Source organism: Mastomys coucha, unplaced genomic scaffold (assembly GCF_008632895.1).
Source record: "Mastomys coucha isolate ucsf_1 unplaced genomic scaffold, UCSF_Mcou_1 pScaffold15, whole genome shotgun sequence".
NCBI lineage: Eukaryota > Metazoa > Chordata > Mammalia > Rodentia > Muridae > Mastomys > Mastomys coucha.
In genome coordinates this window covers 56,544,655-56,559,191 of record NW_022196897.1, presented here as the reverse complement: position 1 = coordinate 56,559,191, position 14,537 = coordinate 56,544,655, and the positions used below count along the sequence as shown (strand labels likewise).

At 45.0% G+C, this 14,537-nt stretch overlaps 1 protein-coding gene across 4 annotated transcripts; it reads right to left on the bottom strand.

Annotated features, from left to right (window-relative positions):
- Positions 1-298: 298 nt before the first annotated feature.
- On the bottom strand, positions 299-14,165 carry Klhl23 (kelch like family member 23). 4 transcript variants are annotated; one of them, XM_031370540.1, is made up of 5 exons: positions 14,032-14,151; positions 13,093-13,387; positions 11,074-12,288; positions 7,756-7,908; positions 299-3,178 (listed from the first exon to the last, which is right to left on the bottom strand). In XM_031370540.1, the coding sequence occupies exons 3-5, from the start codon at positions 12,284-12,286 to the stop codon at positions 2,868-2,870; spliced, it is 1,677 nt and encodes a 558-aa protein (XP_031226400.1). In that variant the 5' UTR covers positions 12,287-12,288; positions 13,093-13,387; positions 14,032-14,151; the 3' UTR covers positions 299-2,867. The 4 variants fall into 4 exon arrangements, with proteins under 4 accessions (XP_031226400.1, XP_031226403.1, XP_031226401.1 ...); XM_031370543.1 differs by lacking the exon at positions 13,093-13,387 and having other exon boundaries at positions 14,032-14,165; XM_031370541.1 differs by lacking the exons at positions 13,093-13,387; positions 14,032-14,151 and adding an exon at positions 13,445-13,644.
- Positions 14,166-14,537: the final 372 nt, after the last annotated feature.

Genomic DNA, 14,537 nt, shown 5'->3' with positions numbered 1-14,537 from the left:
CACGCTGTAGACCAGGCTAGCCTCGAACTCAGAAATCCGCCTGCCTCTGCCTCCCAAGTGCTGGGACTAAAGAAGTGCGCCACCACCGGCGAGCCTGAGACCCTGTCTTAATAAACAAGATTACAAAAACAAACAAACAAACAAACAAAACCAAATACATTGAACCTAAATATTAATTGATATCAGATATATATTTTGCTTTATACTACAGTAATTTAAAATCTGGGGCAACAGACAGTAATTGGTGTACTGTCTCAATCCTCCCTTCACAAGCAAATCAGTAGCAAGAAACAGGATGCTTTTTTTAGAAAGCTATAATTAATGTCCACGCCACACACTGTTTTCAAGATCCACTAAGCATCCCCAGAATGCTTTTTCAGTACAAATAATGACATTACTGTACACGCTACACATACAAAGTGACCGGATACTGAAGTACTGAAGTCAAGAGGAGGGCTAGGACCTCAAACCCAGCAGGAGCCTCAGTATGAATTCGCAAATGACAGCTTCTCTGGCTCTGGCAGTGCAGGTTTGTCTGTGGCCGAAACATACAAGGAAGCATCCCTGTGAGGGTGCAGCTGGGCATCTGCGAGATGCAGATGAGCTGGTGCAGGATGGGAAAGTGGCTGCAGTTGTTTTCAGCTGCCCCCCAAAGCAAGCTGTGATCCACTACTGGGCAGTGCATTATTTTCCCAGCTTAACTATTAAATGTTCTAGAGAAGATAGTAAAATAGCCTACAATTAAAGTCACAGACTTTAATGCGATATAATTTATTTCACTGTTAGACTGCTCCAACCCAGTTGGCTCACATGTAGGACATCTTAACCACGCTTACGGTGACTTACTTATTTTTATTGAAAATACAAAGAAAAAAATTCAATAAACTTAAAACCATTCCACATCCCCTTCCACTAACAGCTCGAGTTATTTAGCACATTACCTTCCACATGTGTAAAGGCGTTACAGTGTGAGTACTAGCCTGCACCGTGCTTACTTAGCCCAGACACATCACGCGTTTACAGCCTTCCCAACAGTTACTGCCATGGCGGTATACCTCACTATTTCATTAGAACACTTTGTTTAACATAAAGATTTTCTCTGTACTGTGGCTACGGTTTACAATGCAGGCATAAACATTCTCATGCATTTACATTTTTCATCATTCTTTAAAAATAATAAGAGCTCAAAGGGCAAAGGATATAGTCATCTTTAAAATTTTAACTTCCATTGTGTGTGTGTGTGTACATGTAGCACAACACACATGTGGAAGGCAGAGGACAGCTTCCAGGAGTGTGTGTTCTCTTTCCACAGTGGGTTCTCAGGATTAGATGCAGTTCTCTGGCCTTCGAGGTAAGCAATCTCACCTGCTAGGTCATCTCACTAGCCCAGGACAGTCATTTTTATGACTCTTTATAAAAAAGTACCGTATAGCAACTCCAAAGGGTTGTATCTATTTAAAAAGCCATCTGAAGGGGATATTAAATAGTCTTCTTAGAAGTTTTTTTTTTTTTCAATCAGAAGTAGTTTTTATTTAAAGTAAAAATTAAGTATTATCTCTTTAAAAACAAAACAATAAAACCAACCTGGCTTGGAACAGACAGTCTCACGTTCAGATGAGTCACTTAAGCAGCGCTTCCCCTTTTTCTCAGGTCATGGCACATTTGGGAAGTGACCCTGCAGGCGCACAGAGGGAGATGGAAAAGGGTATATCTGGCCCTTTGGCCACCCAGGCCTCATCTGGCTTCAAAGGTCCAGGAGCTCTTGATACCAAAAAAACCCTATGTCTCCAAGTGCCGGTGTACATAGGTGAGGAAGCTTGAGTCACAGATGTGTTCAGAGACTGAAGTCACAAAATCTGATTAGTGGCGGAGCTGGCAAATAAATGCAAATTCTTCTCTTTGATGCATTTTCTACTGCCTTGCAGGTTCTACATGCTTTCTGGCCCTGGAATTCAATTTTATATGCAGACATTTAACTATAAAGAGGATTTGCCAACATGCTTAAGCCAGAACCTAAACTAGCAACTTATACCCAAGCTAAAAATTAAGCACAGCCCTTAGCATCAGCAAATATTTGACTATTTCTCAGTCATTTTTAGAGTTTCTATTCTTTTAAGTTGAGTTGTAAACTCTTTGAACAGTTACAATCATTTGTACAGTGTTTAGTATAGCTCTGATAGTAAATAATGAGTACTAGCAATAAGTTATATACACCACAGAGGAAAGAGACTGTAAGTAAACCCACATTCTAACTAATTCTAAGGGGAAACATTTTAAAGTACTGTTTTGTAGAGGTAGAGAAGGTTCCCTCTTTACATTTCAGATTCCTGCCAGCTACAGGTACACCATAGACTTTTAAAGGCAGGTTCTCAATGTAGCTTTGGCTGGCCTGGAAGTTGCTATGTAGACCAGGCTGGCCTTGATGTCCTTCAACTTAGAGATCTGCCTGCCTCTCCCTCTGCCTCCCAAGTTCTGGGATTTAAGACGTGTGCACTATGCCCAGCTACATCATAGACTTTTAACAGACATTTTATAACTCAGAATGAATGATTTTGATCTATACCCAGTGTTGATGCTACCAGGATGAACAGATTCACTACAAAGACTTTTACTGAGTGTCAAAAACTCCATCCTACCTTTAAAAAGCAGATATTCTAGGAAGGATTAACTCTCCTAATTGAACTGTTATACACACATCACATTTTTCTTTTGTTATTCCCATTAATCACTGGGGCTGGGAATGGTGCAGGGTTAGAATTAGTATTTTTCCAATGCCCTAGCATGTGCCAAAGCACAATACCAAGGCACCACAAACTCTGCACGTTTTTGACTGCGCCCTTAGTGATGACCTGATCAGTCCTGTGGACTCAGACATTATATACACAAACGCATCCATGAGACCGCATGGCACTTGGGAGATTGCCCACTATTTCCCACTTATTAAGATCTGGATCATATTTCTCAATACTCTGCAGATACGTCCCCTTTGAGTAGGAGTAGCCCCCAGTTACATAGATGCATCCGTTCATGATGACGGCCCCACACTCCATCCTCCTTTCCATCATGGGCGCCGTCTCTCTCCACTCATTCTGTTCCGGGTCATAGCACTCTGTGATTGTAGTCTGTCCGCCGACTAAGTAGAGCTTGTTTTCAAATGGAACTGAGCACAGTCCATATTCTTTATGGAAGGAAAAGAAAAGAACAAAACCTTAATTCCGATAACAAAAGGGCTACCATGCCGTGGATACAAGAGTTCTGCTATTCACAACGCAAAAGTAGACACATGGTGACATTTTGATTCTGTCATACTCTGCTGTACTTAAAATCTAGTCCCTGCCATCTACTCAAATGACCTGTTCCTGCTGCATGGCCATTAGCCCTCAAGGGGGATCATCATCATTACCACCTACACATGGTGGCAAGAAGAAACCCACCCCTCACACCACCATCTCTCTGAGAACTCTCCACCATATGGAGCTTTTCATTGACATCTATCTTCAATCTTGACACCTACCAACTTTCATGACTATAGCAGTAGACTCCTCCTGACAGGACATTAAACTAGGGAACCGGTGTAGCTTTCTCAAGATCTCAGCAACTTTTTGTCCAAGGACAGACTACCTGATGTCTCAGCCACTACACTTGCTTCAGAGGATGGCCTGGCTAGCATCCCTCACATTGCCCATCTGGTCAGGGAAATGGGTGAGAAAAAAACCATACACAAACATTACTGAGGCCTATGGCTATCATACTCATCCATCTTGTCCCCAAGTAGAAGCTTGCTTTAGGCTTCTGGGCCCTGTGGCTGGCAGTCTCCCCCAGAGGGGCCCACCCCACCTAGACTGTGCTAGTGCTTTGGGTTTGGTTCTCCTTCTGTTGGCTCCTCTAGGCGCCATGATATAAAGCAAGCCAGGATAAGAAAAGCAGCGCACCCAGTCCTTTGATCTGGAGTGTGACCAGAATTGGAAGCAATGAGGTAGAGGACACAGGTCTCACCTAACAGGACAGCTGCTCCCTAGCTGGCATTACTGTTCCAGGAGGGAGCACGGCCTCACTGCCAGTCCTTACCACCTTCCTTTAAAGGCCCCTAAACCATGATTTTTGTTTGAAATCTTTTGAATTTTAAATTTTGGTAACCAGTCAATTCAAAAATAGTTTAAGCACTGTGACAGCCAAATAGAACATACTTGTAAGGTGCTAATTAGTGTCTTTAAAAATTATCTCATCAAAAGAGCTTATTTATTTACTTATTTATTTATTTATTTATTTATATGACTACACTGGAGCTGTCTTCAGACACACCAGAAAAGGGCACTGGATTCCCATATGGTTGTGAGCCACCATGTGGTTGCTGGGAATTGAACTCAGGACCTCTGGCAGAGCAGTCAGTGCTTTTAACCGCTGAGCCATGTTTCCAGCCCAAAAAGTTTAATATAAATTAAAACTCCACAACTACAATTGTGTGTTTCTTTTGATTTATACTATACTTTTGGGGGGGTGGAGCTGACTTTCAAACTTTTGTGCCTTCTAACACTAGACCCAAGTAACACTGCCTGTTAGACTCTTTCTCAAGTAGCCAATTAAACCATATACAACTTGTATACTTTGTGGGACACGTATTTTTATTTTTAATTATTTTTTATTATGTGTAAATGCCTTCATCTGTGTACATATGTGGATCTTGAGCACGCCTGGTGTCTACAAAGGCCAGAACTAGGCTAATGAACCACCATGTAAGTAATGGGAACTGAACCTGGGTCCTCTGCAAGAGCAGCAAGTACTCTTAACCTCTGAGCCATCTCTCTAGGCCCAGAACACTTTTTTTTTTTTTTTTTTTTTTTTTTTTTTTTTTTTTTTTTTTTTTTTTTTTTTTTTTATGGTTTTTTGGTTTTTCGAGACAGGGTTTCTCTGTGTAGCCCCGGCTGTCCTGGAACTCTGTAAACCAGGCTGGCCTCAAACTCAGAAATCCGCCTGCCTCTGCCTCCCAAGTGCTGGGATTAAAGGCGTGTGCCACCACGCCCAGCTCAGAATACTCATTTTAAAAGGGATTCCTCTGTACAATACATGTTAAAATATTACTGTGAATAACTGTTTTCTAATTGTTTCTTGGTGTTGTTTTATTCTATTTTTTTTCTAAATTGTAAATCTGATTTTTCATGTATTGGATTTTGTTGGAAAGATAATGTGATTATGAAATAAGCAGAGTAATATGGGACCCAGGTTTTAACACTGTATTCAGATGGGAAAACACTAAAGAGCCCGGGCCAGGCAGGCTACCTGTTAGACCTCAGTTGTAACAAACCTTAGGTGGCTGACCTTAAACGATGTATTTAATGTCATCACTTCAACTACCTGATGAACCAGTCAGCAGCACCACCTCCCTAGCTCACAGGATCACTGTAAGATTTAAATACAGCAACACAGCTGGGGAGATGGCTCAGTGGGTAAAATGCTTGCCATATGAGGTCCAGAGTTCAGTACTCTAGAATCCATGTTAAATGCAGAGTAACCCCATTTCAGGGGGCAGAGAGAAGAGGAACCTCAGGTAAGCCACACTAATCCAAACAGTGAACTCTGGATTCACTGGGAGACTCTCCCTCAATATATAAGGTGCAGAGCATCCAAGGAGATGATATATCCATCTCAGGCCTCACGTGAGTGCTCTGTGTGCCTGTGCACAGTGTGCACACACAAGTCCTCACATATGAGCATGCACACCACACACAAACACACCAAATAAATACATACATAATGTCATGGCTTAAATACAGGTAGTGTCCCCAACAGACTATATATAAAAACTTAGTCCCCAGGATATTGATATTAGGAGGTGCTATGGATTATAAAAAGGTGGGGCATTATGGGAGGCTCCTGTAAAGTGCTGTATAAGTCTGGCCAATCCCTCTCTCTTTTTCCTCAGTGGCTGCTGAGGTGACCACAGCTTTCACACATGCTCCTGACAGCATTATTTACTGCTCTCCTCAGAGAGCAGAGCAGTCTTGGAAAAGAACCTCCACGCTGTGGACTCTAAACCTTTTCCAACCAAGTTAGTTGCCTCGGGCCTTTCACTAAAGTATTGTAAAGAGACAAAAATAAACAGATTAAGACATGTAGAATTATTGGAATAGTGTGCCTAGCCAATACCGAGTAAACACTGGCTTGTTCAGCGTGGAATACTATCATTGCTTTCCAATAACTTTGTTGATCCCAACAGAAAGAGATAGGAGTATTAGCTAGACTAGACGAAAGGACTGGATTCCTAAGACCAGTGTCTACACCATCTATGCTTTCAGAGCCGGAGCAGCCTGCAGCTGAGTTTCCTCCAGTGTGAAGGTGTTAGCAGCCAGAGATGCAGCCCCAGACGCAGCTGAGATGAGGCAGACGCACAAGGTGGAAGCAGCTCCATGGGTTAAGAGCACGAAAGGCTGCTTACTGGCAGAAGCAGGTGGCTTAGTGATCACGTCCCAGACTATGGAATCAAGACGGACAGACTGTGGAGCCTGGGTTGTCACTTTCAAACTATATGTATTTGGAAAGGTCACTCATCTTTTCTAAGTTACAGACCCTGTATTTTCAAATATGTAAATCAGTGATAACAATACCTATACACAGAATTTCAGTGAGAATTAAGAATGATGTTGCATGTAAAGTGCTTAGTCAATCCCTAACCTACATAGGGCGCACTCAAGGATGTTAACTATTGCGGTTAGTCACACATATCTCAAGCCTGCAGATTTTAATTCCCCTCTCCAGTGACCCACTAAAATCCTGATGCTCTGCAAAAAATGATTCAAAATGATAGGGTGGTGTGATATGAATTCATCCAAATGGAAACTCTCGAACACATGCTGTAACTGTAAAAGCCTAGCCTACTCATTCTATCACAGTGGAGCTGAACCCAGGGCCTAACCCATGCTAAGCACATGATCTTATCACGCCCAACCCTGTGTAATAGGCTAAGGGTAAAAGAGGAGGGGTCAAGGAGATAGCTCAGCTGATAAGGTGATTGCCACACAAGCCTGAGGACCTGAGTTTAGATCTCCAACACTCACATAAGATGCTGGGCTCGACAATGCATGCCTATAAGGCCAGCAATGGAAGTGTGGTGACACAATGACCTTAGGACAGCCAGTCTAGGCAAATAGGTAAGCTCCAGGTTCAGAGAGACCTGCCTCAAAAAATAAGGTGGAGAGGTAACTGAGGAATACACCTGACATCATCTTCTTCTTCTCTTTTTTTTTAATGATTTATTTATTATATATAAGTACACTATAGCTGTCTTCACACACCCCAGAAGAGGGCGTCAGATCTCATTATGGATGATTGTGAGCCACCATGTAGTTGCTGGGATTTGAACTCAGGACATTCTGAAGAGCAGTCAGTGCTCTTAACCCCTGAGCCATCTCTCCAGACCCCTGACGTCATCTTCTAGCCTATACACACACACACACACACACACACACACACACACAGAGAGAGAGAGAGAGAGAGAGAGAGAGAGAGAGAGAGAGAGAGAGAGAGAGAGAGAGAAAGAAGCAGGACCTTTCTTTGATAGATAACACTTTTCTTTATGACTGTTAAGGTAGCACACATACAGGGCTCTGCATGTCTAGGAACAGGTGTTTAACAATCCTTGAACTCCAGAGTGAACATGCTTCTAAAAGAGAAGGAACACTTGCCCAACTTTAATCTCTGTGCACTGCCCCAACTATCCTAATGACAGCATTTAGCTACTCAAAACAGGATCCTCGTTACCTGGGTGAGGGCTCGCAGTAATAAGGCTCCATTCGTTGATGTCTGAATTGTAGCTCTGCACCTTGTCATATGTGCAGCTTCCTCTGTAGCCACAGTGGCCGCCAATGACATAGATGACTTCGTGTAGGACACAGGCAGTAGCATTTCCCACACCTGTATGTCAATTAAAGTCACATCTTAGATTGTTCATGCTTTCCTGAAATGAGTACTGATCTGCTACTGTTTTGTTGTTATAGGTGGTAAAGGCAAAGCATTGTGGTAGATGCCTCGAGGTAAAAGACTGAATGCTAATGGCTCCGTGTGCTCTTTGAACACCTAGAATAACTAGAACAGAGTTATAGGAAGGGGAAAAGTATGAGGGGGGGGCGCTAACATGATTGCTCAGATCAAAGAGATATTGCTTCTGACTGGAGAAATCGCAGCAAGGTGACACGATTTGCCCAGGGCCTGGTGGTTGGGACTCTGGTGAGCAGGGGGGAAGCAGGGGGGGAAGCTGCTCTAAGCAGGGGAAAGCTTCACAGGGGCTTACTGGGCAGGCTAGCACAATGGGAGGTGTCATGAGAATTCAGGATGGAATGAAAGCAGCAGCTGAATGCCTGGGCTTTGTTCTGCAGCACATTTCAGGAAGGGACTCAGAGAGATGTAGTGACAGAATCGACTCAGGGTTATCAAGGGCCAGACTTAGAAGGAGCTTCGGATGTGAATGTAAGGGCAGAGGTGAGAGATGGGTCAAACAGATAGGCTTCGATGACAAGTCAAACCAGGCTGGTTCTGAAGTCTTGAAGTAGGAAAACCGGGAGACTCTGAGGTCACAGAAAAATGAGGGGGAGAAAACAGGTTCAGCCAGGTATGAAGGGAGGCTCATTTTAGTTGAAAATGTACAGTTTTAAATCTTTCAGTGCAGTTTAATCTCCTTGTTGATAATCTACTTCAAAGTAAGAGTGTGTTGTTATATAAAAGTAAAAAGAGGCATTATGAAGAAAAAGAAAAGACTCTGGAGTTTCAAAGAGGCCAAGGCCATATTTCTTCTCTGTATATCTTATCTCTAAATATCCTTCCCCAAGGGACATGAAATTGAAATTTGACTCCACTCAAATGAAGTTTACGTTACCAGAAAATATGTTACTTCACTTCATAATGCAAGTAACACCAACTGAGAAAACAGAACGTTATATTCTTTGTATTGGAAAATGGGAAACTTCCATTTTGGTATAAGCCTATCCATCAGTATAGTATCCATCAGAGCTGCACAGTATAGATCCATCAGTATAGTATACATCAGAGCTGCACAGTATAGTATCCATCAGTATAGTATCCATCAGAGCTGCACAGTATAGCATCCATCAAAGCTGCACAGTATAGTATCCATCAAAGCTGCACAAAGTGGAGCTGAGTGGTACCCTCCCCTGGATTAGCTAGATAGAAACAAGAATCTAAATTTTCAAATGAAAATAATACACCTCTCCCCTTGTTGGTGACTCTAATCCCAGGATCTGGGAGGCTTAAGCAGAAAGACTGAGTTTGAGGCCAGCCTGGGATGCACAGCAAGACATTGTCTCAAAAAATAAAATTAAATTAAATAATATAATATAATATAAAATAAAGGATCTCTGTGACTTCAAAACCAGCTGCCACATGGAGAAGGATGGCAGAGTATGGAGACCTCCCATACAACCAAGGGAAATATAAAAACATAGGGCTTTCTTTCCCAGTAGCTACTCAGAGTTGCTACCTGACTCCATCCCCCAGAAAACAGTTTCAAATATAATTCTTTTTTTTTTCAAATATAATTCTTAAAATTTTCAATAGAGTAATAAATTTCCATCCTCCAGGATGTATTCTCTATAAAGTCACCGGCACTGTTATCATTGAGAGATAAAAGCGGCAACACCTGCTAGTTTACAAATCTGTTCAAGTATTTGAACTTGTCTCGTTTCTACTACAGGAAAGGAGTCAGAACACTCAGGACCAGCCTCTGAATCAGTAAGCCATGGTTACGCTCAGACAAAGCCAAAACCCAGACAGCAACAGGCTCTCTGCTACCTTCTCACCCTCACCCAACCACACACAGAGCGGCTTGTGCAAAGCACACCTCATACCGAGGCTTCCTGAACCCCACACTCTGAGTGTTATAAGGACACAGTCCTTTAGTCTTCTCAAGTTCTCCAGCTATCTAAGGCTGCCCTCCCCATCAGACAGTTGGGAAAACTGGGCAGAGAAAGTAAGAGCTGGGACCCAGGCAGCCTGGCTACAGAGCAGTGTGTGATCGTGAGGCCATCTGCCTCTAAGCTTCTGGCTTGTCATCCAAGGATCACTTCAGGTCAGACTTCCAGTCCAGGTCACATTCCCACACCCTCACTAGTGTTAAAAAAGAAACAGAAAAGCCTGGGAAGAAACATTTGGGACAAAATGACACCAGTTTGGTAAGAACTTACCAGCTGGACTTTTTTTTTTTTTTTTAAGTGAACTCCCAAGCACTAATGCTTAAGGGCAATAAAAGAAGATTCTAGTTGAACTTTTTTTCCAGCTGAAGGGAAGAAGGGCAAGGCTAAATAATCTCATCAAATGCAGTGTTTATGCAGCAAACACTGAGACTCAATATGCTTGGCTCTGTGGGCCACAGGAAGTAAGACGACCTCGTCTCTGCCCTTTATTTTGAGAGAAGCCTGCATCACAAAAGCATGGGCAGTTATGTCTCTAGTTCTGGGGAAAATGTACAGTGTTATATTCTGATGGGACTAACCGTCCAACGTTTTAGTGAGAGGCCTCATAGCGATGATCAGTGTGTTCTGAGAGCGGGAAAACTGGATGTGAAAAGGCACACGGATGTCAGGTGTGGGGGGGATAGGGGAGAGTGGATTATACTATTTCCTTACACAAATTAGCTTTCTGTTCTAACTTGAACAGTGTTCTTTTAAAAACATTAAAACACTTTACTCCACTTAATTAACACATTTTAAAGATGGAGTCTAGTCCAGGCTGGCCTTGAACTATCCATGTAGCCAAGAATGGCCCCAAACTTATCATGGGCATGAGTCACAAGCCCAGTTCATATGGTGCTGGCAAAGGAACTCAGCTTAGGTGTGGAAGCCATACACTTTACCAACTGAGTGTTTTGCAGAACTTTCTTTAAAGTTTAGACAGGCTAGGCTTTGTACTGTTTCTACCAGAATCATGCTGGGCTGAACCACTTACCTAATCTACTGTAGTTCCTCCGGAATATCTCAGTGTGAAACATTCTAGCTAAAATTACTTCCCCAAGAGCAAGAGCGAAGACTGCTAATGTAAAAATGCAGGGAGAGCAAAAGGTACACCTACCTTTAATCATGTTTGCGATAGGAAGCCACTTCTCTTTCAGGGGATCGTAGAACTCGGCCTCCTCTGCAGGAGCGCCTTTTCTGTAACCACCTAGTGCATAGACACAGCCCCCCAAGGTGACTGCACAGTGGTAATACCTGGCATTGAGCATGGGCAAGCCTTCCGTCCACTCATCTCCTTCACTGTTATAGATCCACACTGTGTCAAGAGCATCTATGTTATCTGCCCTGTACCCTCCGGTGACATAAATGTTGGGTCCTAAGCATGTAACACCGTAACTCTCCCTGGTGTAATCTGGTATTTCTGCTCCCTGAATCCAAACATTTGTCAAAGGATCCCATATGTGGACCTCCGATAAGGGATGCCAGTAGTAGCCACCAATGATATACATGGTGGCTGTGGACCTCTGGGAGATCTCTTTATGCATGGGATTCAAGGCATTGTATATTAGGGAACGTATCTTATTTTCAGTTAGCAGACAGCCTCTTTGAAGGCCTAGAGCTGTCTTTAAGTACACCGGGTCTATGTCTATGTTGATATAGCTTAGCAGGTTGTAGAGGCATTCGATTCGATTCTCTACATCATGAGCAGTCCACTTAACGACCGGCTCTAAGATGGCTTCTTCCTTCCAGACGCTGAGGTTCTTTCTGGACAAGATAAAGAGAAACTTTTCAAGGCTAATTTCCAGAAATTCTTCTTGTTGCCACACTTCCTTAAACCTGGAGCACAGAATTCTTCGAGATTCCTTCTCTAGTTCTGAGCACACATGAAATTCTGCAAAAGAGTGCATCCCGATACAGTTATCAATATCCAGGTGCCTGACCAGAAACTGCTCACAAGCTTTCTTTACTGAAAGAAACTGCAGCAGATCTGCTGCTTCAAGAAGGCTTTGTACGTTTCTCTTAGTTATTTCAATCTGAGAAGTATATGCATAATTTACAAGGCCTTCCAAAATATCATGGTGGATGCCTGACAGTTTTATTTTACTTTTAAATTTTTCTTTCATGTCAGCTGTGAACATTGCCTTAAAATAATTGCTGCAGGCAGCTAAAACAGCTCGGTGACAGTGGAAGATTATGCCTGAAGGACACTGAAGGGTAATATCAGTAAATAATCCATCCAAGTAAAACGTTCTGAATGCATCCAGTAAATCCACCGGATGCGACGAATCCTTGAAAAGGTAAATGTAATCTTCTTGTCCTTTTAGAGCCATGGCTGCAATAAATATAAACAAACACGTTTTCAGCTTTGTGTATTAACTCTAATAATTAATGTTAAATATCCTAACCATCAGACATGGATGGCATCAGGCATATTCCAAAACTAGACTAAAAATCAGCCGCCCAAACACTATATGCAAAATGCACTGAACTGTTTATACGACGGTCTATTTAAATTCAGGATAACTAAATGAGGATTTTTTTTCAGTTGCCCATTTGATAAGAGATCCTGGCTTACTAATCCCCAGTCACCCAGTATCTGCACTGTCCCAGTCTGGCAGTTCCGGAGAGTGCCCAGGCCAAGTGTTCGAGGGGGTCACCCCGCTGCAGCCCGGCACCCAATTCACCGTCGTTTGCTCTCTCCCCTCCCCCCCTCGGTTTCAAATCACACCGAGATGCCACCAAGATGGAGAGAATCTCAGAAAAGGGATCCCTGCGCCCTGACGCTTGCTGACAGCACCAGAGAGGCCGGGCCCGAGCTTGCTTCGGTAGCCCGCGCTAGCGCCTGGGCCCTGCCCGCATTCCCGCCGGGAGAGCGCCCCGCCCCGGGGCCCGGCGCGGGGGTTCGGCTCCCGGGCGTCGCGCGCCGCCGTTGGCCGGTGCCCGGGGCCTCTGCCCGGCTGGGTGCGCAGGTGTGGACAGCCCGGCGGCGCCCATGCGCCCGCCCTCCCCACCAGGCCCTCACCGCACGGCCATTGTCTGCGCCCCGGCGCGCGCGGGCTGGGGGCGGCGCGGCCTCGTCCCCCTCGCGGCCCGTTCGCCCCTCGGGCGGGCCCCGGGCGGCTCGGCTCCGACCTACCTAGCTGGCGGCGCGGAACGCAGACCGGGACTAGCGGCCGGCGTGGGCGGAGGCGGGGGCGGGGGCGCCTCCCGACCCTCTGACCATCTTTGGTAGCGCACAGCGGGGCGCGGCGGAGGCCGCTTGCTAGTGCAGCTCCAGCCCACGAGACACTCCGGCTTCGGTGGCCCGCGGCTCCCCGCCTCCGACCGCAGCCCCTCGCAGCCCCGGCGCCGCAGCGTGGGCTCCCGCAGCAGGTGGGCCGCGTCCCCTGGTCAGCCCGGCTCCGCTCGCGCGCGCACGCCCATTGCACCGCCTGCGACGAGAAAGCCGGAGTCCCCGGTCAATGCTGGAGGGGAGTGTGTACCCATACCTTCTCGGTCCTTCGAGACCTCTTGCTGGCCCAGGCCCGTGGGGTTCGGGGAGAGAGAAAAGTGCCGAGAGAAGAAGACAAAACTAAGGTCTTCTATTAGGGCTGCCTTCAAGTGCCACAAGTAGCCGCTTTCCCACAAACTCCATGCTGCCTCCAGCAGAGCGCGCAGGAGGGAGCCTCAGGGCTGCTTAAGCACACTAGGAGTTAACCTGGAAGCTTCCAGGAAAAGTGGGAGTAGCCTGGGTCAAGGCTGAGCCCAGGCACCTAAGATTCGAATTACTATGCTAGAACACAAGCGGCTGGAAAGGGCAATCTCCAGCCTTCTGGTGATGTCCATTGTGCCACACTAGTAAGTCCACTTTCCTATTGCAACAAAAGCTAGTATCAAATGTTTTTAGCAGCAAGATTTTGAATTACTTAGGTGCACCTCATGAGGTCTGGGAAGCGCTAATTAGGTTTGAAAGATGGTCCATGGCTGTCACGGAGCTTACTGGAAGGAGGTCACCACAAACCAGGACGGGAGAGCTAAGGTTGTTCTTAAAGTATTGTCGAAATGAAAGAGTATTACAGATACATAATGGCCATACCTTATATGATGGGAGAGCTCTGAAACACCTAAGAAGCGCAGAAAGCCAAGCCACAACCTCTGCTGAAATTGCACCAGAACAACCAGGAAGCCAACTTGAGTTTCTGCCCCCGCTTCCACTTCAGGACCAACGAGGATCCTTTGTAGCCCACCCCCGGCTTTCCCAGCCAACAGCCTCCAATCAGATATCTAGGGTGGCCGAGGTGGAGGCTGCTACTGTCCTCTCCCCCTTGCTTTTCCCTCTTCTTTTTCTTCTATTTTTATCTATGCTTCTCATGTCCTTGCCTGCTTTGAGCCTCTGGGAAGGACGAGTGATAATGATTGGCCTTCTTGCCAAGCAAGCTCTGAACAAATAACACACTTGTTCTTCTCTGAGTGGTTTCACTTTAATTCCACATCTTAGTGTTGATCCCAGGGGAGTGTTGTGTAGAACTTCACAACTCCTACCCCAGATTTCAGAAATCTTCGTTCTGTTCAAGAGCACCAAGTGATTCTTAGGAAACAACA